This window comes from Schistocerca piceifrons, chromosome 2 (assembly GCF_021461385.2).
Source record: "Schistocerca piceifrons isolate TAMUIC-IGC-003096 chromosome 2, iqSchPice1.1, whole genome shotgun sequence".
NCBI lineage: Eukaryota > Metazoa > Arthropoda > Insecta > Orthoptera > Acrididae > Schistocerca > Schistocerca piceifrons.
In genome coordinates, this window is record NC_060139.1 from 688128120 (window position 1) to 688154377 (window position 26258).

At 38.5% G+C, this 26258-nt stretch overlaps 1 protein-coding gene across 1 annotated transcript in view; it reads left to right on the plus strand.

The window, feature by feature from the left end:
* Positions 1-10152: 10152 nt before the first annotated feature.
* LOC124775096 (hydroxyacyl-coenzyme A dehydrogenase, mitochondrial-like) overlaps positions 10153-26258 on the plus strand; it is a 49013-nt gene continuing 32907 nt past the window's right edge. The window contains exons 1-2 of the mRNA XM_047249912.1: positions 10153-10472; positions 13674-13790. Of these exons, the coding sequence (XP_047105868.1) occupies positions 10356-10472; positions 13674-13790 (234 nt within the window). The 5' untranslated portion in view covers positions 10153-10355. The remainder of the gene's footprint in view (positions 10473-13673; positions 13791-26258) is intronic.

Sequence of the window (26258 nt, forward strand, 5' to 3'; positions counted from 1 at the left end):
CTTGGCGGTGTGGTGCATCCAAATAACTAAATAAAAGTTCACTTGTTTTTATATCATACACGTTTCACTTCATTTTATTTATGAAGTGTCATGAATGAGACATAATATATGACTTCTGTAAATACACAGAATCAAAACGTGTGTAGCACAAAAATTAAGTCTTACCGAGTTGCATTAACAGACCTCGTCTGCAAAATTATAAAAATAACAACTGTGCCAAATAATTCATTACACGCTTGGGAGGGGATATCTTGCTTGACGTGCATTTCGACTGACCGGACGCCACTAAAACACTGTAACCGATGTTGGCTAGACCAACGTTCGTTACGGATTTGCTTGACCTCCCCATACTTCGTCAAAATCTCACGTAAATAACAGTTTTCAACTTCCGGCGGCAGGTTGTACACACGGACATTTTTATATTCTACATCAGCATTGGATATGAGGACAGTACCAACGGCCCTTTGTAAAGTTTTGTCTACAGTAGGTCATAAATACTCAGCAAACCACTGTGAATGGCAGACCGTACCAGTTACTAGCATTTTTATCATTCTATTCGCATATAGAGCTCAGAAAGAATGATTGTTTAAGTGCCTAAATGCATGCTGAATAGAGGCATTGTAGTATATTCCTGACTGATTCACACCATGCCTGTGGTGGTAAGATACTACTTTTTTTCCAAATGGCTCTGAGCACTATGGGACTTAACATCTGAGGTCATCAGTCCCCTAGACCTTAGAACTACTTAAACCTAACTAACCTAAGGACATCACACACATCCATGCCCGAGGCCGGATTCGAACCTGCGACAGTAGCGGTCGTGCGGTTCCAGACTGTAGCGCCTAGAGCCGCTTGGCCACCCCAGCTGGCCTTTTTACTTCCCCATTTTGTGTACATTTAAAGCAAGTTTCCCTATCTTTAGACCACTTCGAAATCTGATCAAGAACTGACTGAATATTTATGCAGCTTCTTGCAGACAGTACTTCATTACAGATGTTTGCATCATATGCAAAAAGTCTGAGGTTACTATTAGTATTGTCTGAGAGTTCAATAATATACAACATGAATAGCAAGGGTCCAAAAATGCTTCCCTGGGGCACACCCGAAGTTACTTCTACATCTGTGAATGACTTCCCTCCAAGAAAACTTGCTGCATCCTTCCTACAAAAAATACTCATTCCAGTCCCAAATTTCAATTGACACTCCATACAACTCTACTTTTGCTAGTAAGTGTAGGGGTAGTATTGAACCACACGTTTTTCAGACATCAAGAAATGCTACATCCACCTGGTTGCCTTAATGAAAAGCTTTCAGTGTGTAATACGAGAAAAGTGCAAGTTGGGTTTCACATGATTGATGTTTTCGGAATCCATGCTGGTTCGTATGGAGGAGGTCATTATGTTGCGGATACCTCATTATGTTTGAGAGCAGAATATGTTCTAAGATTCTACAGCAAATCAATGTCAAGGATACAGGATGGTAGTTTTGTGGCTCACTTCTACCAGTATTCTTGTAAACAGGTGTGACATGCTTCCTTCCAACAACCGGGCATTGGTTTTTGCTCAAGGGATTCACAATAAATTATAGCTATAAAAGGAGCTAACCCAGCTGAAAATTCAGTATAGAATCTGATAGCAATTCCACTGGATCCAGGAGCTCTGTTCAATCTCAACGGTTTAAGCTGTTTCTCAGAGTCACTGACACTTAATATTTATTTCACTCATCTTTTCAGTGGTGCAAGAATTAAAAACGGGCAGTTCTGGATTTTCCTTTATAAAGGAACATGTGGAAATGGAATTAAGTATCTTTGCTGTTGCTCTGCTGCCCTCAATTCCCATTCCTGTCTTATACATGAGTGACTGGGCACAAACCTTGATAACACTATCAGCCTCTACACATGACCAGAATTTCTTTGGGTCTTGTAAAAGATCTTTAGACAAAATTCTGCTACAGTAGTCACTAAAACATTGACGGATCAGGCCATGATATTGTATGCCACAAGTACTGAAATTCAAAAACCTTTTAATCACCATAAAACTTCTGCTATCTTGTTCAGAAAACTATGTAGTTTCATATGCTATAGTCATTTTCGTTTTTAAATAATTATTAGTGTGATTTTTTCTCATACATTTAGAAAAAATAAAATATTTTCTGTTATGGAAGGAGATTTCATTTTTATTATTTGTATCACACAAATTGATGATCCTGTAACAAAATCTATGTGGGCACTTAAGTTAGCCTAACAGGAATACATTGGTATTAAAAGAAGGAATTTGGTATGTTTATCAAAGACATAAAATTTCCCCCAAAATTGTAAATGTCCTTCCGTAACAAATTGTTGACATAATTTCAATATAAAATATAATGAACAGTTAACATAAAATTTTCTTTTACATAACTTCCTAATAATAGTATTATGATGCCTTCAGTACCATAAAACTACATGAAACACGACTATTTAATAAATATTTATTTTGTAAAACTTGTTACGGAAGGACATTTTTTGTTACGGAAGGACATTTGTTATAAATGTCTATTTGAGTTTACCTCTAAAAACGAAATCAGCCACTCACAGCATATCTTTACCTAGCTAGCCAATGAAACAATTCTGTCAGATGTTTTCCCTACAGTTTTCTGTTCTCTCTCTCCGTTGTTGTATAGGTTTCAAGTGGCTGTTCATGTTGGAAGTGTAAATCTGCTGGTTGTAAAGGTTATAAACAATTTGAAAGTAAGTATTAGTTTAATGTAAACAAAGTTTGTTTATTTATGCATAAGTCTGAAACATTTTTTCGAATAAGCCTGATTACTTCAAAAGACTGGGTGAAGAATGTAGGCTATAATACCATATGCTATATAAGCAAGTGTATCAAATATTTACATGCTGAGGCATCTTGTTACTATTGTTAGTATTTACCTGACAACTTCCAAATATTTTTATAATTATTAACAGTGAAAGAATATCATAGCCTACTCTGCAAAGACTGGGTGACATTGTTATGTGCAACACTTTTCAAAACATGTAAAAATAATTTCTCAATTTTTTGGCTTTGTAATTTTTAATTTATACTCTAAACAATCATGGCATATCTCCTTTGAGCTGAGCATATGTCCACTCTTTGAGCTTGCAAATAAAATGTAATGTACATCAATGGCTTACTATGAAATTTTTGGAAATGTAAATTCAATTGCTACTTTGGTTCAGTTATAGACTTAACAAGTTTCTTGAATATATGTGCAGGTGTGATGGCCAAAACTGGTGCCGAGTGTGCTAAGGAATGCAGAAAACGAAAAATGAATGATCTAGGAACAGCAGAAGTGTATCATCAAAAAGATTGTAAGAGAAAGAAAGCAAAATGACAGAAGTTATTAGCTGAGGGAAAGATATGTCATTTACGAAAATATGAAAAAGAAAAGAAAAAGATGCAACATGCCCTTGTTCGTCAAACCAGTGCAAATCCAACATTAAAAATGTCACCTACCACGTTAGGTAAAGCTACCACTAGGGTCAAGAGATGTCTCCCAAAATCACCTTCCAAGCATCCCGAAGTTCTTGGAAAACTCGTCAAATCCTTTTCACCTCAAAAACTTAATAATAATTTTTTTTGAAGTTGCTGGCTTTACTGCTAGGAATGTAAAACCCAAAAAAAAAAAAAAAAAAAAAAAAAAAAAAAAAAAAAAAAAAAAAAAAGAAGGGATTCTGTGCCAAATCAAAAAAAATACGGATGGTGATATAATTTTATGAAAGAGATGACATAAGCTGGCAGTGCCCTGGCAGAAATGAATTCTATTAAACGTGGTAAAGAGTACAGGCAAAAAAAGAGATTTTTGATATACAATATTAAAGAAATTTATGAACTTTTCTGCAAAGAGCATGGAGAGTTACCCATTGGACTGTCAAAATCTAAACAATTATGACCAAAGCATGTTGTACCTATAACACTGAGATTGAGAAGTTTGTGTCTGCTATGTTATAAAGGTCTTTGAACAAGCACATGTCAAGCATACCAAAAGGTTTAGATGAAGTACTTGAGAAAACAGTTTGTGATTCCAATATCAGCTGTATAGACAGGAATTGTGAAGAGTGTGGCACTTCAAATCTTGACAGCTATTTTGAAGGATTAGATTTAAACGAAAGAATAACTTTTTAAAAAAGGTGTCTAGAAGAAGGTCATACAAAGAAACAAGAAATGCGAACAAAGTTGTCAGTAGCAAAGGTACAACTTTATTTACAATTACAGAGTTTGACCAGGCATGTTTGCAGTGCGCGTAGGCAGCACTCCGAGTTGCGCACGTTAAAGCGTGTCCTTCCCAAAACAGACATTGTTGTACTTGAGGATTTCTCAGAATACTTTTCGATAAAACATCAATCTGAGATCATGCAGGCTCACTGGTGTTTACCCAGTGTGTCTATTTTTACAGCCATTGTGTATTACAAGTGTCCTGAACTGAAGCATATAAACTACTGTGTTGTATCTGATTCTTTAGAACATAGTAAGGACAGTGTCCATGCTTTCAATCAGGCAATTTTAGCACATCTGAAAACAAAAGTTGGGTTTCCAATTTCACATGTCCATTACTTTAGTGTTGGAGCTGCAAGTCAGTTCAAAAGCCAGTTCTCTGTTTGTGATCTTCTTTTTCATGAATAAGATTTTGGTGTAACAGCTGATCGAAGTTACTTCGAAACAGCTCATGGAAAGGATCCACGTGATGGCATCGGAGGAGAACTGAAGAGAGTCATTTTTCGTTCCATACTCCCCAGAAAAACATAGTAGTAAATAATGCAGAAGAATTTGCAACAGCTGCAAAAGATCTTGCCAAAAGTATTATTGTGATTTATGTTCCAGAGTCAAGAATTGAAGCAGTAAAGAAACTGTTGGAAAGCCAAAGGAATAACTGTTTGCCTATAAGTGGGCTTCGAAAATATCATTTTGCACAACTCTCTTCTGATAAAAAAAATCGTCACGCTTTTGGAAAATTCTGTTTTTTCTGGGCAGCATAGTAGTGGAAGGACCTACAAACTTATTCAGAGTGCAAATGATTTCAAGCACCAGCAGAACCAAGTAGTTCAAAGCAAGTTAACAGATGATTCAGTCTTGTCTAATGGATCATTTTTACTTTGCAAAGTGTTTAGTGATACAGCTGTTGCATACAGGTATGCATGCATTATTCAGAAGTTTCATGCTGATAAAGACATTTACAAAGTGATGGGAATAAAGTCAACAGACAATACTAAAAAGACACTTAAAACTGTCCAGAATTATGTCTTTAATATTTCTCCTGCTGGCATTATTTCTGTGTTAAGTGAACCACATATTAATGGTAGTTCTGAAACACTTACTTATAAATTTTCAGATCCTGTTGATGTTTATGAACAATAACTAAATGAAAGTTTTTTTCCTAGCAATTTCTTAAAAACAAAAAAAGAAATATCTCAGCAACATTACCCATGCTTTCTTAAGCAAGTGATTAAGCCTAAGTAGGACTATATATTTTTCAATTATTTTGACGTTTATAAACCATTTTCCAGTGTTAATTTATTAAATGTAAAGGCTGCTTTTTCAGAACAGTGTTTTAAATTACGTATGTACAAAGTCTATATTTTACTAACAATAATTTCACTTTCCTATGCTACATAATTTTAATTTCAGTAATAAATTAATATGTAACTTGTATGATCGCATTTATTGTTATAAAATTCAATAAATAACAATGTATTTTGTCTTAAAAGTCAAATTTGTATAGCTGGGAAAAAATGTCCTTCCATAAAACTGCAGCTATTCACTTTCTTGGATGCAGCATTTAATCTAGGAGCTAAAAAAAATCTATTATGCCATTATTTATGTACTAAACAGATGCAGTTAACCAATTAAAAAATTTGCTAAGTGAAATATGAACATCAGAGCAGGAATTAATCTTTATATTCAAGTATGAAAAAAGCTGTGCTTTTTCTTTGTCCTTCCATAACGCTCAGTAAAATAATTAATATTGAAAATACGGAAACATAACATTACTATTTAAATGCATAAATTCCTGTTGCTTGTAACAGTTTGTAGAATATATGTTGTGCCCTAGTTTTCCATTTCTAATTAAAGTTCTCACTCACCCCATGATTATGCAGTGGTCTCCGTTCTTTTAGAACTTTCTTAGTCACTGTACACCATGGAGCATCTCTACCATTCTGAACTGTTCTGCTGGGTACGTATCCATCCTGGGCATATGGAACTATTCATTTACACATTTAAACTTGAGCCACAGCTCCTCTGCAGGATGTGACCTTGAAAGGGGAATCACCAACAGAGGCAGAAGTTGCTTCCTACAGGCCCCCAGAAATAACTGCTGGGGTCCTTTCTGTTCATATTGTATATTAATGTTCTGACAGACAATGTTAGACCTTACTGTTACCTCACACTTTTTGTAGAGGATGCAGTTGTCTTCTATGAAGAACTAGGCTATATGAGCAAAACCCACACAGATATTCAGTCAGATCTTGATACAATTTCAAAGTGGTGCAAAAATAGGTAACTTGCTTTAAATGTTCAGAAATGTACAATTAGGTGCTTCACAAGATGCAAAAAATGCAGTATTCTGCAATTATAATATCAAGAAGTCACAATTAGAATGAATTATCTCACACAAATACTGCACTGTAACTATTCTTGAGGATATGAAACTGAATGGCTACGTAAGGTCAAAAAATAAGTAGACAGGTTTAGGTTCACTGATAGGATACTGAGAAAATACAGTCAGTCTCAAAAGGAAACTGCTTACCAAACACTTGCGGAACCCATCTAAGAATACTGCTCAAAAAAAGGGGATTCTACTCAATTGGACCAAAATGGATATTGAATGTATACAAGGAGGGTAGCACCAATGGTCGCATGTTTGTTTCGTCCATGAGAGGGAAAAAAAAAAATTGCGAAAAACCTGAATTTGCACTCTCTTGAAGACACTTTCTAAAACTGTTACACCTTTCTTTCTAATTAGTTACATTTGCGCTACCTTTAATTTCCAGAACTCCATATACCACTAACGTGAATCAGAGCTCAAGTCTTCTTAGATTAGAAATACTGTAACAACCCCTGATGTTCTTATTTGACGCTAATTGCTGGTTTGTTGTAATAATAATGCTTCTCTACAAGGTAGATTTTCTTTGACCTAGCTACACACTTTATATCCTGCATAGCAAGGTGAATCGTCTCACATAAATGGGATTCATACATTACGGCACAATTCAAAACTGTCCTTCAGTGCATGTTACCATTGTTCAACTCTGTCTGCATTTAAAACCTTTTGGAGAAACTGTCATAATTTAAATCGTGCTTTGATGCTAACTTCCTTAGTGAAATGTTACTGATAGGGTTTATCAAACTCATTGTCACACTCAGAAATTGTACTCTGAAACACAACATGAATCCTACAAGTACACGTCATTTGTTGTGTTTACTTGAAGTTAAAGTTGTATACAATACTTAAACTTGGCTAAGCATTAAGACAGTACAAAATGGAACATCATATGTCTCTAGTAGATTAGGTACACTATTGATATTTAGACAAGCCAATTGATTTTTTTCCAACTAAAGAATGTTGTATTTAACAAAAAATGTTGATGAATTTTCAATGTTTATATAATAATTCATTCAGACGAATTCTACTGCATTAGTCCAACACAAGGAAGCTAACTGCAATCGAGCTTTATCAATAAATGTTCAGTATAAGGACACATAAGAATGTCAGTAATAAATTCAGTATCTTATCTACAAGAAGGAAGTTAACGTATTTCCTTAAAGCATGTAAACATTTATTATTGGAAGCCGCAAGGCGATGATTCTCTCTTGGTTCCACGGTACTACAAAAATTGTATGCATCAGACACCAACAACATCGCACTTTATCACAAAACACTGTAATAAATGCATATGTCTTACCATTCGACCAACACACCTTTCATAACATTCACCATGTTGAAATGCTGTAATATATATCCTCCACAGTTCACTGTTTAACACCCATCACCTGCGGCCTGCTTAGTGCTTAGTGCTTACAAACAATCCAAAGCTCTTCATAATACATACGTAGAGCATCCCAAGTCTCAATGCTCAGATCATGTGTAATTGGGTCCGTTTGAGCAGTTACCAGAATGCGCCAGACAACAGGCTGTAATGCGCATGCGCAGCTACGATGACGTAGGCAGCCCGTGCTTGGTGCTTGCTCTGCTCATACGCTTTTCGTCGTATTTCTGGTGGGGCATCACGTGACCATGTGTAGCCGTGCCGCCCGTGCGGCATGTTGTTGAGAGAATATACTGAATTGTTTTATCATATCCCACATAGATAAAGGATGCAAATAAGGAAGTAGTTCTTGGCTTTTGAGTCATTTCAAAATTAGACTCCACAGCTCGAAGTACCATAAAATTTTTCACAGATTTTTTCTTTTAATTCGTGCTCTGCAATTTTGTTATGTAGCATTTCCAACACGTTTACATCTACACATCACTGCAAAAAGCTACTAGGATGGAATACAAATTACTTGCAACAAAAAAAGAGAGAGTTTCTTGTGTAGCTTACACCGGAATAAAGGACAATAACTTTCATAACTATTTCAAAATGTGAAAAAATTAACATGGTTGTCTATGAGGCAAGGAAACGGTACAACTGACAGTTTATATTCTACTCTAGGAATAAATATGAAGCCATGTGGGGAGTTAAAACGATAAAACATGGTATGCTGCCAGTCTAAAATTTAGCATAGAATGGCATTCTATAAATTTAAGACGTAAACACAAATAAAGAAATAACTTCAGGCCCAGAGGAAGTACGAGACAAGTGCCTTGTGATCGAAAAACACTTTCACAGAAGGCAGATCTATAAAATTCTGCTACAGCTGTCATTATATTTGAAACAAAATATTTAGTTCAAAACCACTGACCAAATTTGCCCACTTAGCTTCAAGTCAATGATTACGTGTGTTCGTACGTATATAGCATTAAGAGATCTTACAGTGTCATGCAAGGAACAGGACATCAGAGACTACTCCAGCAGCATCGGAATTCCATAAACCATACTAAATGCTTCATTCCGCTCTAATTGCACATTTCTATGTCCAGATGGACTCTGAAGTTCCTGATATTCAGCTTTTCATGTGGTTCTCGTGATACAAATTTTCTTGGAGGTCCAGTACTGTATTCTCATATTTGGTTCTTTATTATGGTACAACGTCATTCGTCCCAGAAAATGAAAATTTGCACTTTAAATTGAACGAGGTTGAAAGTAGCCAATAGCGCGGAATGAAACACTTCGTTTCGTTTCAAATAAACTAACTGCCTCAGAGGAAAAAAAAAACATTAACTCAAGCAAATTTCTCTATAAAACACAGAAATAGCTTCATTAAGACATTAATGGTTGATTACTAATAACCTGGAAATAATATAAAATCAGAAAATTGAAACTACTAACTTATTTTGGTCTTTCATGGTTATGAGAATGTATATTAATTCACTTGATGGCTCCCGGCCACAGAAATCTGTTTTGTTTTCATTTGACATGGGAGCTGTAAACGAAGACACGGCCACGGGTCACGTGAGGAAGGACCCCCCACTATAACTCAGCTTGCTCTGCGCATGCGCGAATCTGGCAGCTTGGGCGCGCCAGGAAAATTTTTCCGGGTAGCTTCTGGCTACTTGCTGCTACTGCTCGTACACCAAACAGCCACGCTCCAAGTAGCCAGAAGCGGGAGGAAGGCACTGCTCATACGCGAATTCAGCTCTGCGCATGCGCACGAGCCCGCTGGCAACTGCTCATACGAACCTATTATGTACTGCTAGGCAGAGACGGCCTTGTTTTATGTTACCAATAAAATATCGTTGACTTTCGTATGTATATAACTGACAAGGGAAACATTGCAAATTATTGTTAAGTCCTCAGTGAAGCTTCGGCATGATCAGCTAGCTAACATAATGCACATTTTAAGATGTAATTCCTTAATTTGAAAAATAAACAGATGTGTAACACTGATAAGCATTCGCTAATGAGCTTCGCACGAGACAACGGCGCGTACAGTAAAATGATGTAATGAAAAACGCAAAAATGCTAATTAACACTTTTGCAGTACGGTATCAATGGTCAAGGGAATTTCGACAGATATAACAGGTCGTGCGGAACACTCAGGTCGCCCGGTAACACACGGGTCTCTGGTGTACGTTATAGTCCAATCCAATGTGGTTTTGGCTGCCCTTTGATCATAGGACTTTGACCATTTAACACCCAACACCAGTACCATTCCAGTCGAGAGTGTGCCTGTTTTCTGGTATCAGAGATTTCATTTTTTTTTTCTTCGGGGAAGATCTGACTTTCTGCAAACATGACTACGTCACTCATGGTCCTGAAGCGCTCGCTGTCGTCGTCGGCAGCTATGTCCAGCGCCATCAAGCATGTAACTGTTGTAGGAGGTGGTTTAATGGGGTCAGGGATCGCACAAGTAAGTTAGTTCTAGTGTACCATTAGGATTGTTGTCAAACCACCGGTGCTGTTACAACTTCTTGTACCACTGTCGCTGCTTAGTGTTTGTCGCCCGTTCAATACACACATATATATAGAGAGAGAGCTGCGAGCAATGAACCTGTGTTTATGTTTCTCCAATTAAAAATTTCAAATTCGTGAGTGGCAAAATAAAATAGTGCAAATTAGTTGATATTTAACATCGTTCGAGTAACATTTTGCACCCCTTGTTGTGGGCTACTTCTTATTCACGCCCCCTTGCAGTCATTTTCACAGCCACTCCCATATCTCTGCCATGGAATCGAGTAATCATATCAATTAAGGTGAAAGGTTGCTAGATGTTATCCTTAAGACTTGTTTTTAACACTCTCGCCAAGGCAGGTACAAAGGCGATCATTTACCCATCTATGTAAAACTAAGCAACATTCTGTAGTAATTCAATTAAAAAGCATACTAAGTAATTCTTATCATCTGATGAATTTCAGTGTTTTCTGTTCTATTTTGACCTTACTGCTTTCAGCGGGAGAGAGAAAAAAATGTGTGATAATGCCCACTAAAATTGTTTGCAAGTTTGAATTCAATAACATGACATTAAAACACATTTTTTTTACATTATGTTAGTTGTATTTCGTGGCTCCTGCAGAGAGTGGCCTCTCGGGTGTGGAAAGAAGTCAAAGATTTACATTTAAATGCAATGCAGAGAAGTGATTCCACGTTATAATTACCAGTATGATCCACGTTATAATTACCAATATAAACCACCAGTACTACATAATTAACCTTTCCACTAGGCTGTTAAGCAATGGCTCTTTAATGATACACAATTAGGGTCTAGTGTAGCAGGGGATACAACCCGTCGGCTTTGGACAATGACGTCACAAGTCGCCAGAGAGCAGTTTACCATTTTCGCTTTTGCTGTTATGTTTCGGTTTCGTTTTTTTACTGATTGCTTAATAAAGTGGATCTGTTTATTCTATCTCGTGAGATTTTTTTTAAAAAAAAGCCAAAAAACACTTATCAGCCACTGAAGGGAGCTACAACGCTAAGAAGAATCGCTTCTCGATTGGCGACTTGTGACATCATTGTCCAAAGCCGCCGGGTTGTATCCCCTGCTACACTAGTCCCCACAATTAGATATTCTATTATTAACATAATTTAACAATGAAGTGTAAAATAAAGTACAGATCTGTATGTTCTTGAAGCCTCTTTCATCTCAATCAATTGAATTTCTCTCATTTCCTTCTATTCCACTCTATTCAAAGGAAATATTTTACAACACATTTACAGGCAGAAAGAATTTACAGAAAGAATGTAGAAAAAGCCACTTATCTGTCCCTTAAACATGTGTAGTCCAGGCATGTAGAAAACACTTTTAAGTGCAATTCTGGACATGAATATAGACCCTGCAGCTGCTGTAAGAAAGAGAAGGTACATCATGATGAACCAGAGGAAAGTAAAAAAATAAATAATAAATATATATTGTAAAACCCTATAAGCCCTCAGATAGCCAGGATGTGTACTGGATGTCTGCTAATGCCATCAATAAAATTACATGCTAAATTGCTGTGGTAATTAATAAGTGTTTCTCTGGAGATAGTTTCCAGACTTTCTGAAACTTGCACAGACAATGCCTATTTATAAAAATTATAACCCAGACTTGGTGGCAAGCATCAGACCAATCTCAACTATTCCAATCTCCAACTAAAATCATTGAGTCTGCAATGAAAGATCAAATCTCAAATTACTTTAAAATAATAAACTATTTACACATGCACACCATTGTTTCTGGAAAGGCAAATCTACAACAGCAGGATTAGGAGTAGTTAGAAAAAGAATCTTCAGCACTTAGTTACCTCAGCAAGGTGTCTGACTGCATTACACATAGTCATTCTAAACAAGCTCGGTCAGTAGGCAGTTGGAGGCACTGTTCTAGCAACCTTCATATCTTATTTAGAAAGCAGATTGTATCAGCCCAAAGAGCACTATCACATGACTGTATGTTTGAATACAGCATGCCACAGGAATCTGTAATGAACCCCATTTATTCCTAAGTTTTGTACATTATTTAAGCTCTCATGGACAGTTCTTGCAATTTGGAGATGACACAACTTTGTGCTTAAAAGGCATCAAGGCTCAAGAAGCAGCAGATGTTTGGTTTGATGTGACAGAGGAATGGTTTGCTGTAAACAAAATGAAAATCAATGAAGTAAAAAAAATTCAAAAAATGGTATGTAGCCTCAATGATAAAGGACAGATGAACTGTGTAAGGGCTCTCAAACTTATGGGTTTCATGATGGACAGCAAACTCACTTGTTACGAACACACTGCACAGACGTGTGATAAACTCTCACAACTCTTATACGTCTTGAGTAAACAGAAACCGATTACTGTGTGGGGTCAGGCTGCAAGAATGTACTGTTACTGAAAAGGAAGGAGGAAAGGAAAAGAAAAGAAAAGAAAGAAGGCTCGTAGTATGAAGCAGGAACCTGGACCATTGCAAACCCATCATCATATCCGTATGAGTGATTACTATTTCCAGTCAATAAGTCTTCAATTGTCTCATGCGTGCGAAGGAATATTGTGAAACAGAACAGCAGCACTAGTGATATCCACAATTATAACACAGAGACATACGCCAATCTGTCAACACTCTGACATGGAACAGTTTTCCAGCAGTGGTTATTGATGTGCTCATTCATCAAACTATGAAATGCATTCCTTGGCATTGGTGAAATTTTGATGAAAGATGTTGCACAATATATGCCTCAAATCACTGAACAGTTCGAATGAATTCTTTGATAGTGAATCATGATGTTGGATTGCTTAAAAAATGCACTAAATTAATTACTGTTTACTGAACATGCACTTTCAAAACAAATTCCAACTTTATATATTATTAAGTATTATACTGTACTTATGGAAGTTTATTATTTTACTTAAATGTCTGTGTAATCTTAACTTTTTCAAAATTACAAGGTCTGTACAGTCATGACTGGCAAATGATGTAGCTATGGTAATAAATGGTAATAGTAGCAAGATATATTTTTAAAGTGTGATGACCACAATAAAAATAATGCTGAAAAATATGAATAAGTAAAAATAAACAGATATTTGTGACTTATGTAAGATTTCCTCACCTATTTTGAAATGACACACAAATGTTTTGTCATAATGTTGAAAGGTTGCTGCCCAGACTGGTCATGAAGTTACAATAGTTGAAGTCAATGATGATGCAATTAAGAAAGCACAGAAAGGTATTCAGACTAGCCTACAGAGAGTTGCTAAAAAGGCATACAAGGTAAATATAATTGTTAATTTAGTGTAAAAATATATGGTTTATTTATTTTGTTAAAGTAATATTAGGTGTAAGGTACTAGGTTGTTTCTTATGTAATCTGTAGGTAAGAGAAGTTTGCATTGTAATGTCACACAACAAATAAAATAACATCTGACTGCATTTAAATAACTTCAAAGTTGTTTTCTTCAGTGATAGTAGAAGCTTAGCTATTCATATGAGCAACTGAACTGAATAATGTATCAAATCTATTGGCCCTGTGGGAAGGTAGCAGTAAGCTACAGCAGAAGACACATGTTTTGTTTCCTGCTTAGCTGAATGCAATTACTTCTTGATTAGAATGTTAACCACAGTCAGCATAAGTGAGGTCACTGAAACTTCTTTACTGCACATACATTTGTGCCTTGAGGTTCTGTAGGAGAATTCTTGGTTAATTCTGTTCTGACACAAAGAATATTTTACTTAAACAGCCACTGAAGACATATATAATGTTAAATGATATACATTAATATAGACCTCTTTCTTTAACAAGCTGTAAATTTTGTGCAGTCATCATAGAAAATCATTTTAGGTTATTCATTGCTGGTAAAATAAAGACCACAACTACAACAATAATGACATATATTTAATGACTATTTATATAACATTTGAAGATGAATCATTAAAATTCTAATGTCCAAAGTTTAGACTGCCTTAGGCACAGCAGTTATTTTAAACCTCACAATTGTAAGTCATCTGAGTAAACACGAGAGCCTGAGGAAGGTGGATCAGTAGTTCCAACAGAGGACTTAATTCAGATGGTGTGGAGCTCAAATTTACAGTTAACCACTGTGATATAGATCCTCATACTTTCATGAAATCACAAGATTGTGATAATGTCATACCCTAGTGTCCTCCAAATGGGCTAGTGCACTAAACCTCAGAAAACTGTATTTGAATCCACAGGTGATATACAGTTTCCATTTTAATACTTACGATTTTTTGGGAACTATTAAAAGCTGTAAATTTTCTGTTCATAAGCACATTAATAAAGGGTATATAGTCCAAATAATTGTTTCATACTGTTTAAACCCAGGCCTCAGAAAGTAATAAAAGTTTCAAACGAATGAAATAAAAAACATCATGTACCAAACACAGACACTGCCATAATGTAAATAAAAGGCTCTAAGTGAAATTTTATTGCCCAAATAGATACAGAGTTAAAATAAAGTGAGACACTGAGAAATTGTTTTGCATGCAATGCAGTCAGGCAGTCTCTCATTGTATTGACCTATGGAATTGCTGATCAAAGTGATGCTTATGGAGTCAATATTAAAGTAAGTGTATTTATCCTTCAGAGGACTGTGATGGGAATTATGCTCATTGAAAATAAATTTCCATTATAGCAGGTCATATGCAACTGTTATCATTCAATGGTCATCAGGTAATTTGTGTAAATATTAAGGAAGCAAAAGCAGCAGTAGATAAACAGTAACAACTTACTGCAAACACAAAAATAACAGCTTTTTAAAAAGTATCCTTATTTGCTGTTTTTTAAAGTTAAGTTATGTTGTTTTTAAGCACAAGCAGTGTAAATTTATATTACTGGTAGTTACTTGTTAATACTTCTTAACACAGGCATATGACTACTTTAGTTCTCTCTCAATTTATTCCTTGACTAGTTTCACACATGTCAGGGCCCATTTTCATGATGAGGTATCTGGAGAACCATGATTTAACTTTTCATTCACTAATTTTTGTAACTATAAACAAAAAGCATAGGTTTCAAAATTGGTGTATGGAATTTACTGCTGGCACAAGAACATTCAGTTATTGTTTCAGGTCGTGACATTTGAGTTTTGAGTACAGTACATTCTTCTTGTGCTTGTGTGCCAATGTGATTAGCATTATCGCTAAATGCATCTCCCATGTCCAAAGTGAATGGTCAAAGTCACTTTTTCTAACCTGCAGAAGAGTTTTATTCAAATTGAATCCTGTTAGTATGTTGTGAGGAGCAAAGTCATCAAATGACATGGCACAAGCCAATGTAGCGAATCTCTATTTGTCCAGCTTTACCAGCGGTCATCTTTGAGATAAACCTGAGACTTCACTGGATATCCTCTTAACCTTATCATGCTGTGTGGTTGTACTGAAGGAAGAGCCAGATAAACTGGTACACCTGCCTAGTATCGAGTAGGTCCCCCGGACTCAACTAATGTCTGAAGTAGTGTTGAAGGGAACTGACACCATGGATCCTGCACGGCTGTCCAAAAATCCATAAGACTGAGGGGCTGGAGATATCTTCTGAACAGCACATTACAAGGCATTCCAGATATGCTCAATAATGTTCATGCATGGGGAGTTTGGTGGCCAACAGAAGTGTTTAAACTGAGAAGAGTATTACTGGAGCCACTATGTAGCAATTCTGGACGTGTGGGTGTAGCATTGTCCTGCTGGAATTGCCCAAGTCTGCCGAAATGCACAATGGATATGAATGGAAGCAGGTGATCAGACAGGGTGCTTACACATGTGTCACTCGTCAGAGTCATATCTAGACGTATCATGGGTCCCATATCACTCTAACTGCACATGCTGGGCCCGCCCCAAATCATTACAGAACCTCCACTAGCTTGAATATTCCCCTGCTCACATGCAGGTTTCATGGATTCATGAAGTTGTCTCCAAACCCATAAATGTCCATCCACTCAATACAATTTGAAATGAGACTCCTCCAACCAGGCAGCATGTTTCCAGTCAACAGTTGAATGTCTGTGTTGACGGGCACAGGCGAGGCATAAAGCTTTGTGTTGTGCAGTCATCAAGGATACATGAGTGGGCCTTTGGCTCCAAAAGCCAATATCGATGATGGTTCATTGAATGGGTCACATGCTGACACTCGTTGGTGGCCCAGTATTGAAATCTGCAGCAATTTACTTCTGTCACTTTGAACGATTCTCTTCAGTCATTGTTCGTCCCATTCTTGCAGGACCTTTTTCCAGTCACAGCGATGTTGGAGATTTGATGTTTTACGGGATTTGTGATATTCACGGTACACACGTGAAATGGTCGTACAGGAAAATTCCCGCTTCATCGCTACCTCGGAGATGCTGTGTCCCATCACTCGTGCGTCAACTATAACTCCACGTTCATACTCACTTTATTCGTGATAACCTTCCACTGTAGCAGCAATAACCAATCTAACAACTGTGCCTGCCAGACACTTGTTGTGTTATACAGGCATTGCTGACCACAACACCATATTCTGCCTGTTTACATATCTCTGAATTTGAATATGCATGCCTATACTAGTTTCTTTGGTGTTTCAGTGTAATTAAATTGTAGCTACTCATGAAGGTCCAGTGTGAGCTGTAATTATCATATGGCAGTGAAACTTGGTAGATATGCTAATGCATTAATGTGGAACCGATATGCACTGGAAAAAATTAGTTTCAATTTTGGCCACCAGGTGCAAAACAGCATGACACACATGGTGTCATTTGACAAGTCATAACATTAGTGAACAGTAAGGCTATCAAGAAGAGAGACTGTGCACTGTTAGTGAGACTGTCTGATATGAATGACAGCAATTTGAGTGCTTCTTTGAGAGAGTATTGCCAAACGGAAGGTCTGAGTAGATGCCTGATGTCATGAAATTGTTTAAGGAAAATGATAACGACATTCAAAAACATGGGTGAACTTTGTGTGTCACCTGAAAGAGGAAGATGTGTCAACCCAGTAGAAGTTACTGACAAGGTTGCTGTTGCAGTAACTGATCATGCAGTACATGCCCCAGGTAGTTTTAGTACTCGCACAGTGTCACAGGAATTGTCCATTCGACGGTCAACAGTATGGAAAGTTTTGCAGTGTTTTATACTGGCATCTTACACAATCCAGACGGTGCAGCAACTAAAACATCATAATCTGCAGCAATGATCTGAATTTGCTCTTCAGTTTCTGACATGGATTTACGTAGATAACATTTGGCCAGGCGATATTTTATGGGTTGATGAGCACATTTTATTTTATCCACAGGGTGCAATGAATACACAGAGCTGCCAAATTTGGGATACTGATAAACCATGTGTTGTGCACTAAGAACCATTGCATTTGTTGTATGTGACTGTGTGGTGTGGACTCACAAGAATCTTTATTCTCAGTCGATTCTTCTTTGAAGGGAAGTCACCCTGGGGGCCGGTCAGGTGTACCATGATGTCTGCACGTTATTGAGACCATCTTATACAGTATGTGACTATTGCTTTGAAAGAGCACAGCTGTGTGGAAACCACCGTTTTCATGCAAGATGGGGCAGGGCAACACCTAATGTTGCTTGATGAGTGAAAGAACTACTTAATTTAACGTTCCACAAATGTGTTATCTCCAGAGGTTTTCCAAATGCATGGCCTGCAAGATCGCCTCATGTGAACCCATGTGACTTTTTGCTCTGAGGATATTTAAAAGAACACGCTGACCAGGGACATGTTTGGTCTCTACCTAATTTGAAGGCCAATATACAGGAAGATGTTGCCCTGATTCCACCAAAACTGCCGTGAGCAACTGTTGATCATGTCATTTCATGATGCAGCATTTAGTCGATGTCTTCAGTGCTCATATTGAACAAACTGTGTAAGTGGCAGTTTATAATAAAACAAACATCACAACTTCCTCTCTTGTTTGACCTTTTCTGCCTACATCCCATTTCTAATCCATTATGTATGGAAACCTTTCTATAGCTCTCTCCTGCATTCACAGTGCCTGACTTGGAGCTGGTGGCCAAAATTGGAACTAATTTTTCTTCCAGTGAAAATCTGTTCCACACTAATGCATTAGAATATCTACCAAGTTTCCCTGCCATACCATAATTACAGCCCACAATGGACTTCTGTGAGTACTTGCACTACAGTTACAACCACCTGATACTAGTGGTGGTGGTGGTTGTAGCTCCTTTATAGTAAACTTTAGTTTTGAGAAATCGGATACTTTCATTTTCAGAAGGCCATATTTGTAATGGTAGACTGTGCCTCCCATGAAAAACTAACCTTATGTGCCATATTTAATGAGCAAAAATGTGGTTATCTGTCATACATAATAAAACAATAAACATCTCAGTTTGGCATTTGGCAAGTTTAAGGAAGTTATATCTGACTTACTGACTCATTATACATTACTGGAATGACACTTTAACTCGAACAGTGAGTATTCTAAATTTACAACCATACTCTGGAATCCACACTGAAGTGCACATCAGAGGACATTTACCATTGTAGCACTTACTAGTGCTTCTTCCCTATTATAACTGGTCACATCTCCTGGCCATTGCAACCATCAACAAGACACTGCTGAGCTCTGCATGTGCCATCGATAGTGACACTGTGATTGTAGACTACTCTTTCATTCGTAATCATATGATTACATAAGCATATCTATCTGTCTTCCTATATAGGCACAGCATGACCACCAGCTAGCAGGTGGGTCCCACTTTGAGCAGTTATGCTGGTCACATCCCATGACCCATCAGGGCCACATTGTATGCCTTGCCAGCCTGATGGCATCATTGCATCCCGGGTGGCTGCCAATCTTTGAGCACTGCCCTCCATCAGCCCCTTACACCCATTGACACTAATGCCAGACTCTTGGCTTCACCACATTGGGCCTTGCCAGCCTGTCAGCTTTGTCATTGGTTGAGCGTTGCCTTCTATTGTCCCTAGATGCTTGTTCAAATACACTATGTGATCAAAAGTATCCGGACACCTGGCTGAAAATGACTTAAAAGTTTGTGGTGCTCTCCATCAGTAATGCTGGAATTTAGTAAAGTGTTGGCCCACCCTTAGCCTTGATGGTGGCTTCAATCAGGTGCTGGAAGGTTTCTTGGGAAATGACAGCCCATTCTTCATGGAGTGCTGCACTGAGGAGAGGTATCAATGTCAGTCAGTGAGGCCTGGCACGAAGTCGGCGTTCCAAAACATCCCAAAGGTGTTCCATAGGATTCAGGCTACGACTCTGTGCAGGCCAGTCTATTACAGGGATGCTATTGTCATGTAACCACTCCACCACAGGCCATGCATTATGAACAGGTGCTTGATTGTGTTGAAAGATGCAATAGCCATCCCCGAATTGCTTTTCAACAGTGGGAAGCAACTGCTTAAAACATAGAATGTAGGCCTGTGCTGTGATAGTGCCACACAAAATTACAAGGGGTGCAAGCCCCCTCCATGAAATCACAACCACACAATAACACAACCGCCTCCGAATTTTACTGTTGGCACTACACACGCTGGCAGATGACATTCACCGGGCATTTGCCATACCCACACCCTGCCATCGGATCACCACATTGTGTACCGTGATTCGTCACTCCACACAACGTTTTTCCTTTGTTCAATCATCCAATGTTTATGCTCCTTACATTAAGTGATGCACATTTGGCATTTACTGGAATGATGTGTGGCTTAAGAGCAGCCGCTCGACCATGAAATCCAAGTTTTCTCACCTCCTGCCTAACTGTCATAGTACTTACAGTGGTTCCTGGTGCAGTTTGGAATTCCTGTGTGATGGTCTGGATAGACATCTGCCTATTACACATTATGACCCTCTTCAACGACAGTCTGTGTCAGTCAACAGGCGAAGTTGGCCTGTACACTTTTGCGCTGTAAGTGTCTCTTCACGTTTCCACTTCACTATCGCATCGGAAACAGTGGACCTAGGGATGTTTAGGAGTGTGGAAATCTTGCGTATGGACGTATGACACAAGTGACACCCAATCACCTGACCTCGTTCAAAGTCCATGAGTTCCACGGAGTGCCCCATTCTGCTCTCTCACAATGTCTAATAGCTACTGAGGTCGCTGATATGGAGTACCTGGCAGTAGGTGGCAGCACAATGCACCTAATATGAAAAACGTATGTTTTTGGGGGTGTCCGGATATTTTTGATCACATAGTGTAGGTTCATTGACTTCAGTGACACTCACATTGGGCACAGCCCAAGCTCTTGTCACAGCATCTCACGGGGCACCAGCCACATCTTTGCCACAGCACTACGCTGTGTTCCTGAAAGGCTCTCACCAACGCCATTAGGCCGGGCCAGTCAACACCCTGCCTGCCAGATCCAGAGGAGCATTTTCTCTTATATTACACCAAATGCCATATTTTATTTTGCATTAGACTTTTGCTACTGTATCTGGGAATTGCTTTTTATTTTGTGTACCTTGACACTGCACAAGGACACACAAGTTAGCAAGAAGGATATTCTGTCAGCATTCCCAGTATCTTTGTGTAGTCATCGCTGCCAGACTCGGCTGCCAATGTGTCCTCTCTGCCTGGTGCCTTTCCACTCTTGGTGAACCTGTTGGCACTTCCTGCCTATGTCCCACTGGTCCATTAGAGTCTAGCCAAGCCTGACAGCACCTCTCATTAATATCCTATCAGCTTCTTGGAGTCTGGCCAAGCCCTTCAGTGCTGTCACATCTCTTACACCTGCCATTGGTTGAGCTTCTTCCCATCAGCTGCTGATGTCTTATTGACATCTTGCCAGCCCTTCTGCTTCTGGTCAAGCCTGTCAGCAGACTGGCCAATGTCCCACCAGATTGTTGGCATCCAGCCAGGCCAACACTATCTTGATGTACATTTTGCTTCTTGGCAAATGCCCTGCGGCACTTGAGCACATCCGGAGGCTGTCAATGGTTGAACTCTTGCCTCCCATGCTCCCCTCAGCCACAAACAATCCTTTCAATGCCACCTTGGCACTAAGTGCTTTCACGTCTTGGACGGCTGTTGTTAGTTGAGCTCCTGCCTTCCATTGGCCATTGACACCTTTCCAATGCTGCCCTGCTGTTTCCTGCTGTTGTGGGACATCCGTTGATCCTTCTTGTGCTCTTCATTGCATTCTTGTTCTCTGTGGTGCTTCTGTGCACTGAACCCATTGCCCATCCTACCGGCCACATTGCATGTTTTCCAGCCCACATCTTCTCTTCTGGATGTCTGGGTGACTGTGCTGTCTTCCTTGTGATGATCTATATCCTAATGTTTCCCTCTTGCCATGGTCTACTGTGATGTCTGAAGTCCTTTTTTTTTAGTTATGCACACTTTGTTAGAAGAACAAAGAAGAAAAATAGATGTAGGCAACTTGCCACTAAGAGTGATCTGGTGTGATGCACATTCCAGTACATGCCGCCTCCTGTATTGGGAACAGATGGCTGACCTACTGAATGACACTGCCTAAGACTGGACCCGTAGAACAGGTGGAAGAAACTTCTCTTTCCTTTATTTAAGGTACATTTTATTTCCAGGCAGGGTGTAAACTTTGGAGGTGGACATTTACTTTGAGTGCCAGCAAGAATGTCAGCTGCCAGTTCCTTACTTTTCATTCCATATTTCCTGAGGATTTTTTTATTTAGACGATCATTTTGCTATCTCAGAAAACATAAGTGCTCTGATAATGATTATTATTTTTGTACAGCATCCAGTGAATATTTTATTTTTTCATCTAACAACTAGGTAATGACCCATGCTTTATTCTCTTATGATGGACTGTCTGTTCGACCATTTGCTGCCAGTTGTGTTTTGTCCTTCCTTCTGTTATTCTGAATTAAGAAGAACAGTACGTCAAGATATTTGAATATAAATTTGTGTTATGAAGAAATACACTTTTGTGTTCTTGCTACACATCTTGAAAGTTTCAGCTCTAAACAATAATTCTCACCATGGGTCTGAGGAATACTAAGAATTTCATTTCATACTATTATGTCTTGATTAGGTTCTTTACTGCTGTGAAGATGAGAAAATTATGAATCACCCTTTGTTGGAACATGGCATTTACATGTAAGTTTAGTTAAAGTATTGAAGCATGCCGATCAAGGTGTCACCTTTGGAGAGTGCAAGGAAAGGCTGTGAGAATAGAGGCAAAAAAAGTAGTGCCTCTCGTGACGTCTTTCCCGCCACTTTGTGCCTCCCCTCCAGCCCTCCCTTCATCTGTTTGTGTTTTTCTATGCATGCTCTGTATTCTGGATGGCTGTTGGGTCTCAGACAGCTGCGTCTCAGTCAAGCTCTTGCTTCCCTTCAGCCTCAGATGTCCTTCCAGCATATCATGTTTTCTCATGTATATTTGATGCCATAGTTTGCTCTCCACCCTTCGGGTTTATCCTTTTCTCTTCTTACCTCTTTAAACTTTGGCCGACGTGACTTCACCATCTCCTCCTCATGAAGAAGAAGGGTATAGTACTTGGCCATATCTCCATGCCAGTACAACTGCCAACACAACACCTGCAACCTGTGGGTTGTCTAGTTGTTCTCTTCTGAAGCACCAGCTCTCTACGAAGCTGCACTTGCACCATCAATAGCGGTGCTACAATTGCGAACCATTTCTTTGTTCACAACCAAATGATTACATCTGTCCATCGCTCAGTAGCCAGCATGCATACAGTTCCCACTCTGGGTAATTATGCCAGCTACATCCTGCAATCCATCAGTCATAGTGGTATATTGTACGACTCATTGTCCCATTGGCATCAGCACTATCCAGCAGCCACTGTTGGTTGAGCACTGCTCCCATTGGCAGCTTGCGTCTGTCTTCTGATGTTTGCCAGTTTAGTTTTTCACCATCTCCATTTCAGTCTTCCAAGATGAAACAAACTTCAAAAATTTGTGCTGCCATTCTTTGTACACATTCAGTATTCCCTCTTAGTTGTATTTTGTGTGGGTCCCACACACAACAACAGTATTTTAAGATGGGTCCCACAAATGCCTTGTAAGAAATTTCCTTTGTAAATTATTTGCATTTCCCTAGTATAGGGGAACCATCTTTGATTGCAAATCAAAACATCCTCGGTCCTGGGTTCGAACCTGGCACCACTTAAATAGGTACCTTATACATCCATTTGAATCTACTTAGTGTATTTATCTCATGGTCTCTCTTTACAATTTTTGCCTCCACACTTCTCTCCAATACAAAGTTGATGATTCCTTGATGTCTCAGAAGTAGCCTAACAACCAATATCTTCTTTTAGTGACATTGTGCCTTCTTTTAGTGACATTTTGCCTCAAATTTCTTTTTTCCTCTATTCTATTTAATATCTCCTCTTTAGTTACACAATCAACCCATTTCTTAATTTTCAGCATTCTTCTGTAGCACCACATTTCAAAATCTTCTAATCCCTTGTTGTCTCAACTGCTTATATTCCACATTTCACTTCTGTAAAAGGCTACACTTAAGACAGATACTTTCAGAAAAAAAACCGTAACACTTAAATTGATATTAGATGTTAACAAGTTCCTCTCTTTCAGGATGCTTTTCTTGCTATTGCCATTGTGCACTTTAAATTCTCTCTGCTCAGTTATTTTGCTGCACAAATAGCAAAAATTCCTTTGTACTACTTTTAGTATCACATTTACTAATCCAATTCCTCCAGTATCAACTGATTTTATTTGACTGCATTTCAGTACTCTTGTTTTACTTTGTATGAATGTCATCTTATAATCCCCATTCCATCCAAATGCTCTTCCAAGCCCTGTGCTGACTCTGAAAGGATTGCAAAGTCATCAGCAGACCTCAAAGTTTTTATTTCGTCTTCCTGAAGTTTAATTCCTTCTCCAAATGTTTCCTTTACTGCTTGCTCAACCATTCAATACCATCAGGGACTGACTACAGCCCGGTCTCATTCCATTATCAACCACTGCTCCCATGCCATTTGACTCACATAAATTCCATCCGCCATATAAATTGTAAACAACCTTTTGCTCCCTGTATTTCACCGCTGCTTCATTTATAATTTCAAGGAATGTATTTGGGTCAACATCGTCAAAAGCTTTTTCTAAATTTACAAATGCTATAACTGTAGGGTTGTCATTCCTTAACCCTTCTAAGAGAAGTTGTAGGACCAATATCGCCTCAAGTGTTTCCACATTTCTCCAGAACCCAAACTGATCTTCCCTGAGGTCAGATTCCACCGGTTTTTCCCGTCATCTGTAATTCATGTCATCATCTGTAATTCATGTCAGTATTTTGCAAACATGACTTATTAAACTGATGGTTTAGCGATAGTCGTACCTACCAGCACTTGCTTTCTTTGAAATTGGAATTTCCAATCTTCTCGAAGTCTGAGGGTATTTCACCTGTCTGATACATCTTGCACAGCAGCTGTAATAGTTTGTCATGGCTGGCCCTCTCAAGGATGTGATTAGTTCGAAGAAATATTGTCTGCACCAAGGGCTTTGTTTCAACTTACGGCTTTCAGTGCTCTGTCAAATACATCTCACAATATACATCTAAGTCGTCTTCATCTACTCCCTCTTTCCTTTTTAGTGTAGTGCCTTGAAGTTCATTTCCCTTGTATAGCCCCTTGTATATTCCTTCCAACTTTCAGCTTTCTCTTCCTTGCTTAGTGATGGCTTCCCATCTGAGTTCTTGATACTCATACAGTTGCTTCTCTTTACTCATATTCTCTTTCCTCCAAAGGCTCCTTTAATTTTCCAACTATATTTCCCCCAGATATACATACGTATACAGCCTTGCATTTGTCACCTATTCAGTCCTTATTAGGCATTTTGCACTTTCTGTCAATCTCACTTTTTAGATGTCTGTAATCCCTTTCACTGGCTACATTTTTATATTTTGTCCTTTCATCAGTTATATTGAATATCTCCTGTGGTATCCAAGGATTTCTCCTAGGCTTTATCTTTTTAATTATTTGATCATCTGCTGCCTTCACTATTACATCTCTGAAAGCTACCCATGCTCTTTACACTGTAGTCCTGTCCCCTGTTCCAGTCAATCACTGCCTACTGCTCCCTTTGAACCGCTCAATAATCTCTGTTTCTTTCAATTTGTGCAGGTTCTATCTCCTTAATTTCCTACTCTTTGCAATTTCTCCAGTTTTAATCTACAGTTCATAACCAATAAGTTATGGCCAGAGTCCACATCTGCCATTGGAAATCTCACTGCTTTTAATTCTGGTCCCAAAATCTCTATCTTACGATTATACAGGGTGTATCAAAAAGAATTATCTGATTTAAAAAATCACAGTTATGTTTTTGAGATGTATGCGTGAACAATATACCGTTAGAAAGAGCAAACTCTCAAGTTTTATATGGTTCCCACTAGGTAGTATCAGTGTGCGCACACACTTCAGTTCTAGTAAGAATGGTGTTGGCACAACAGAAAGCATTTGATGTTCTACATTTTCTGCAGTCCGGGTCAGTAATAACATTCAGCGTGACTTTCATACTAGGTATGGTGTGGATCCTCCTACAGCACAGAGCTTTAGACGATGGTGTGCACAATTCCAAGAAAGGTTGTTTGTGTAAAGGCAAATTGTTGGGCCATCCTCAAATATCTGGCACAGATGTTGAACACATCAACCATAGTTTCACAAGGAGTCTGCAAAAATCCATTTGCCATGCAGCTCGACAGTTCAACATTTGCCGATGTCTGTCTGGCATGTGTTGTGTCAACATTTACAAATGAAATCATAAAAATTCAGCTACTGCAAGCTCTTCGTGAAA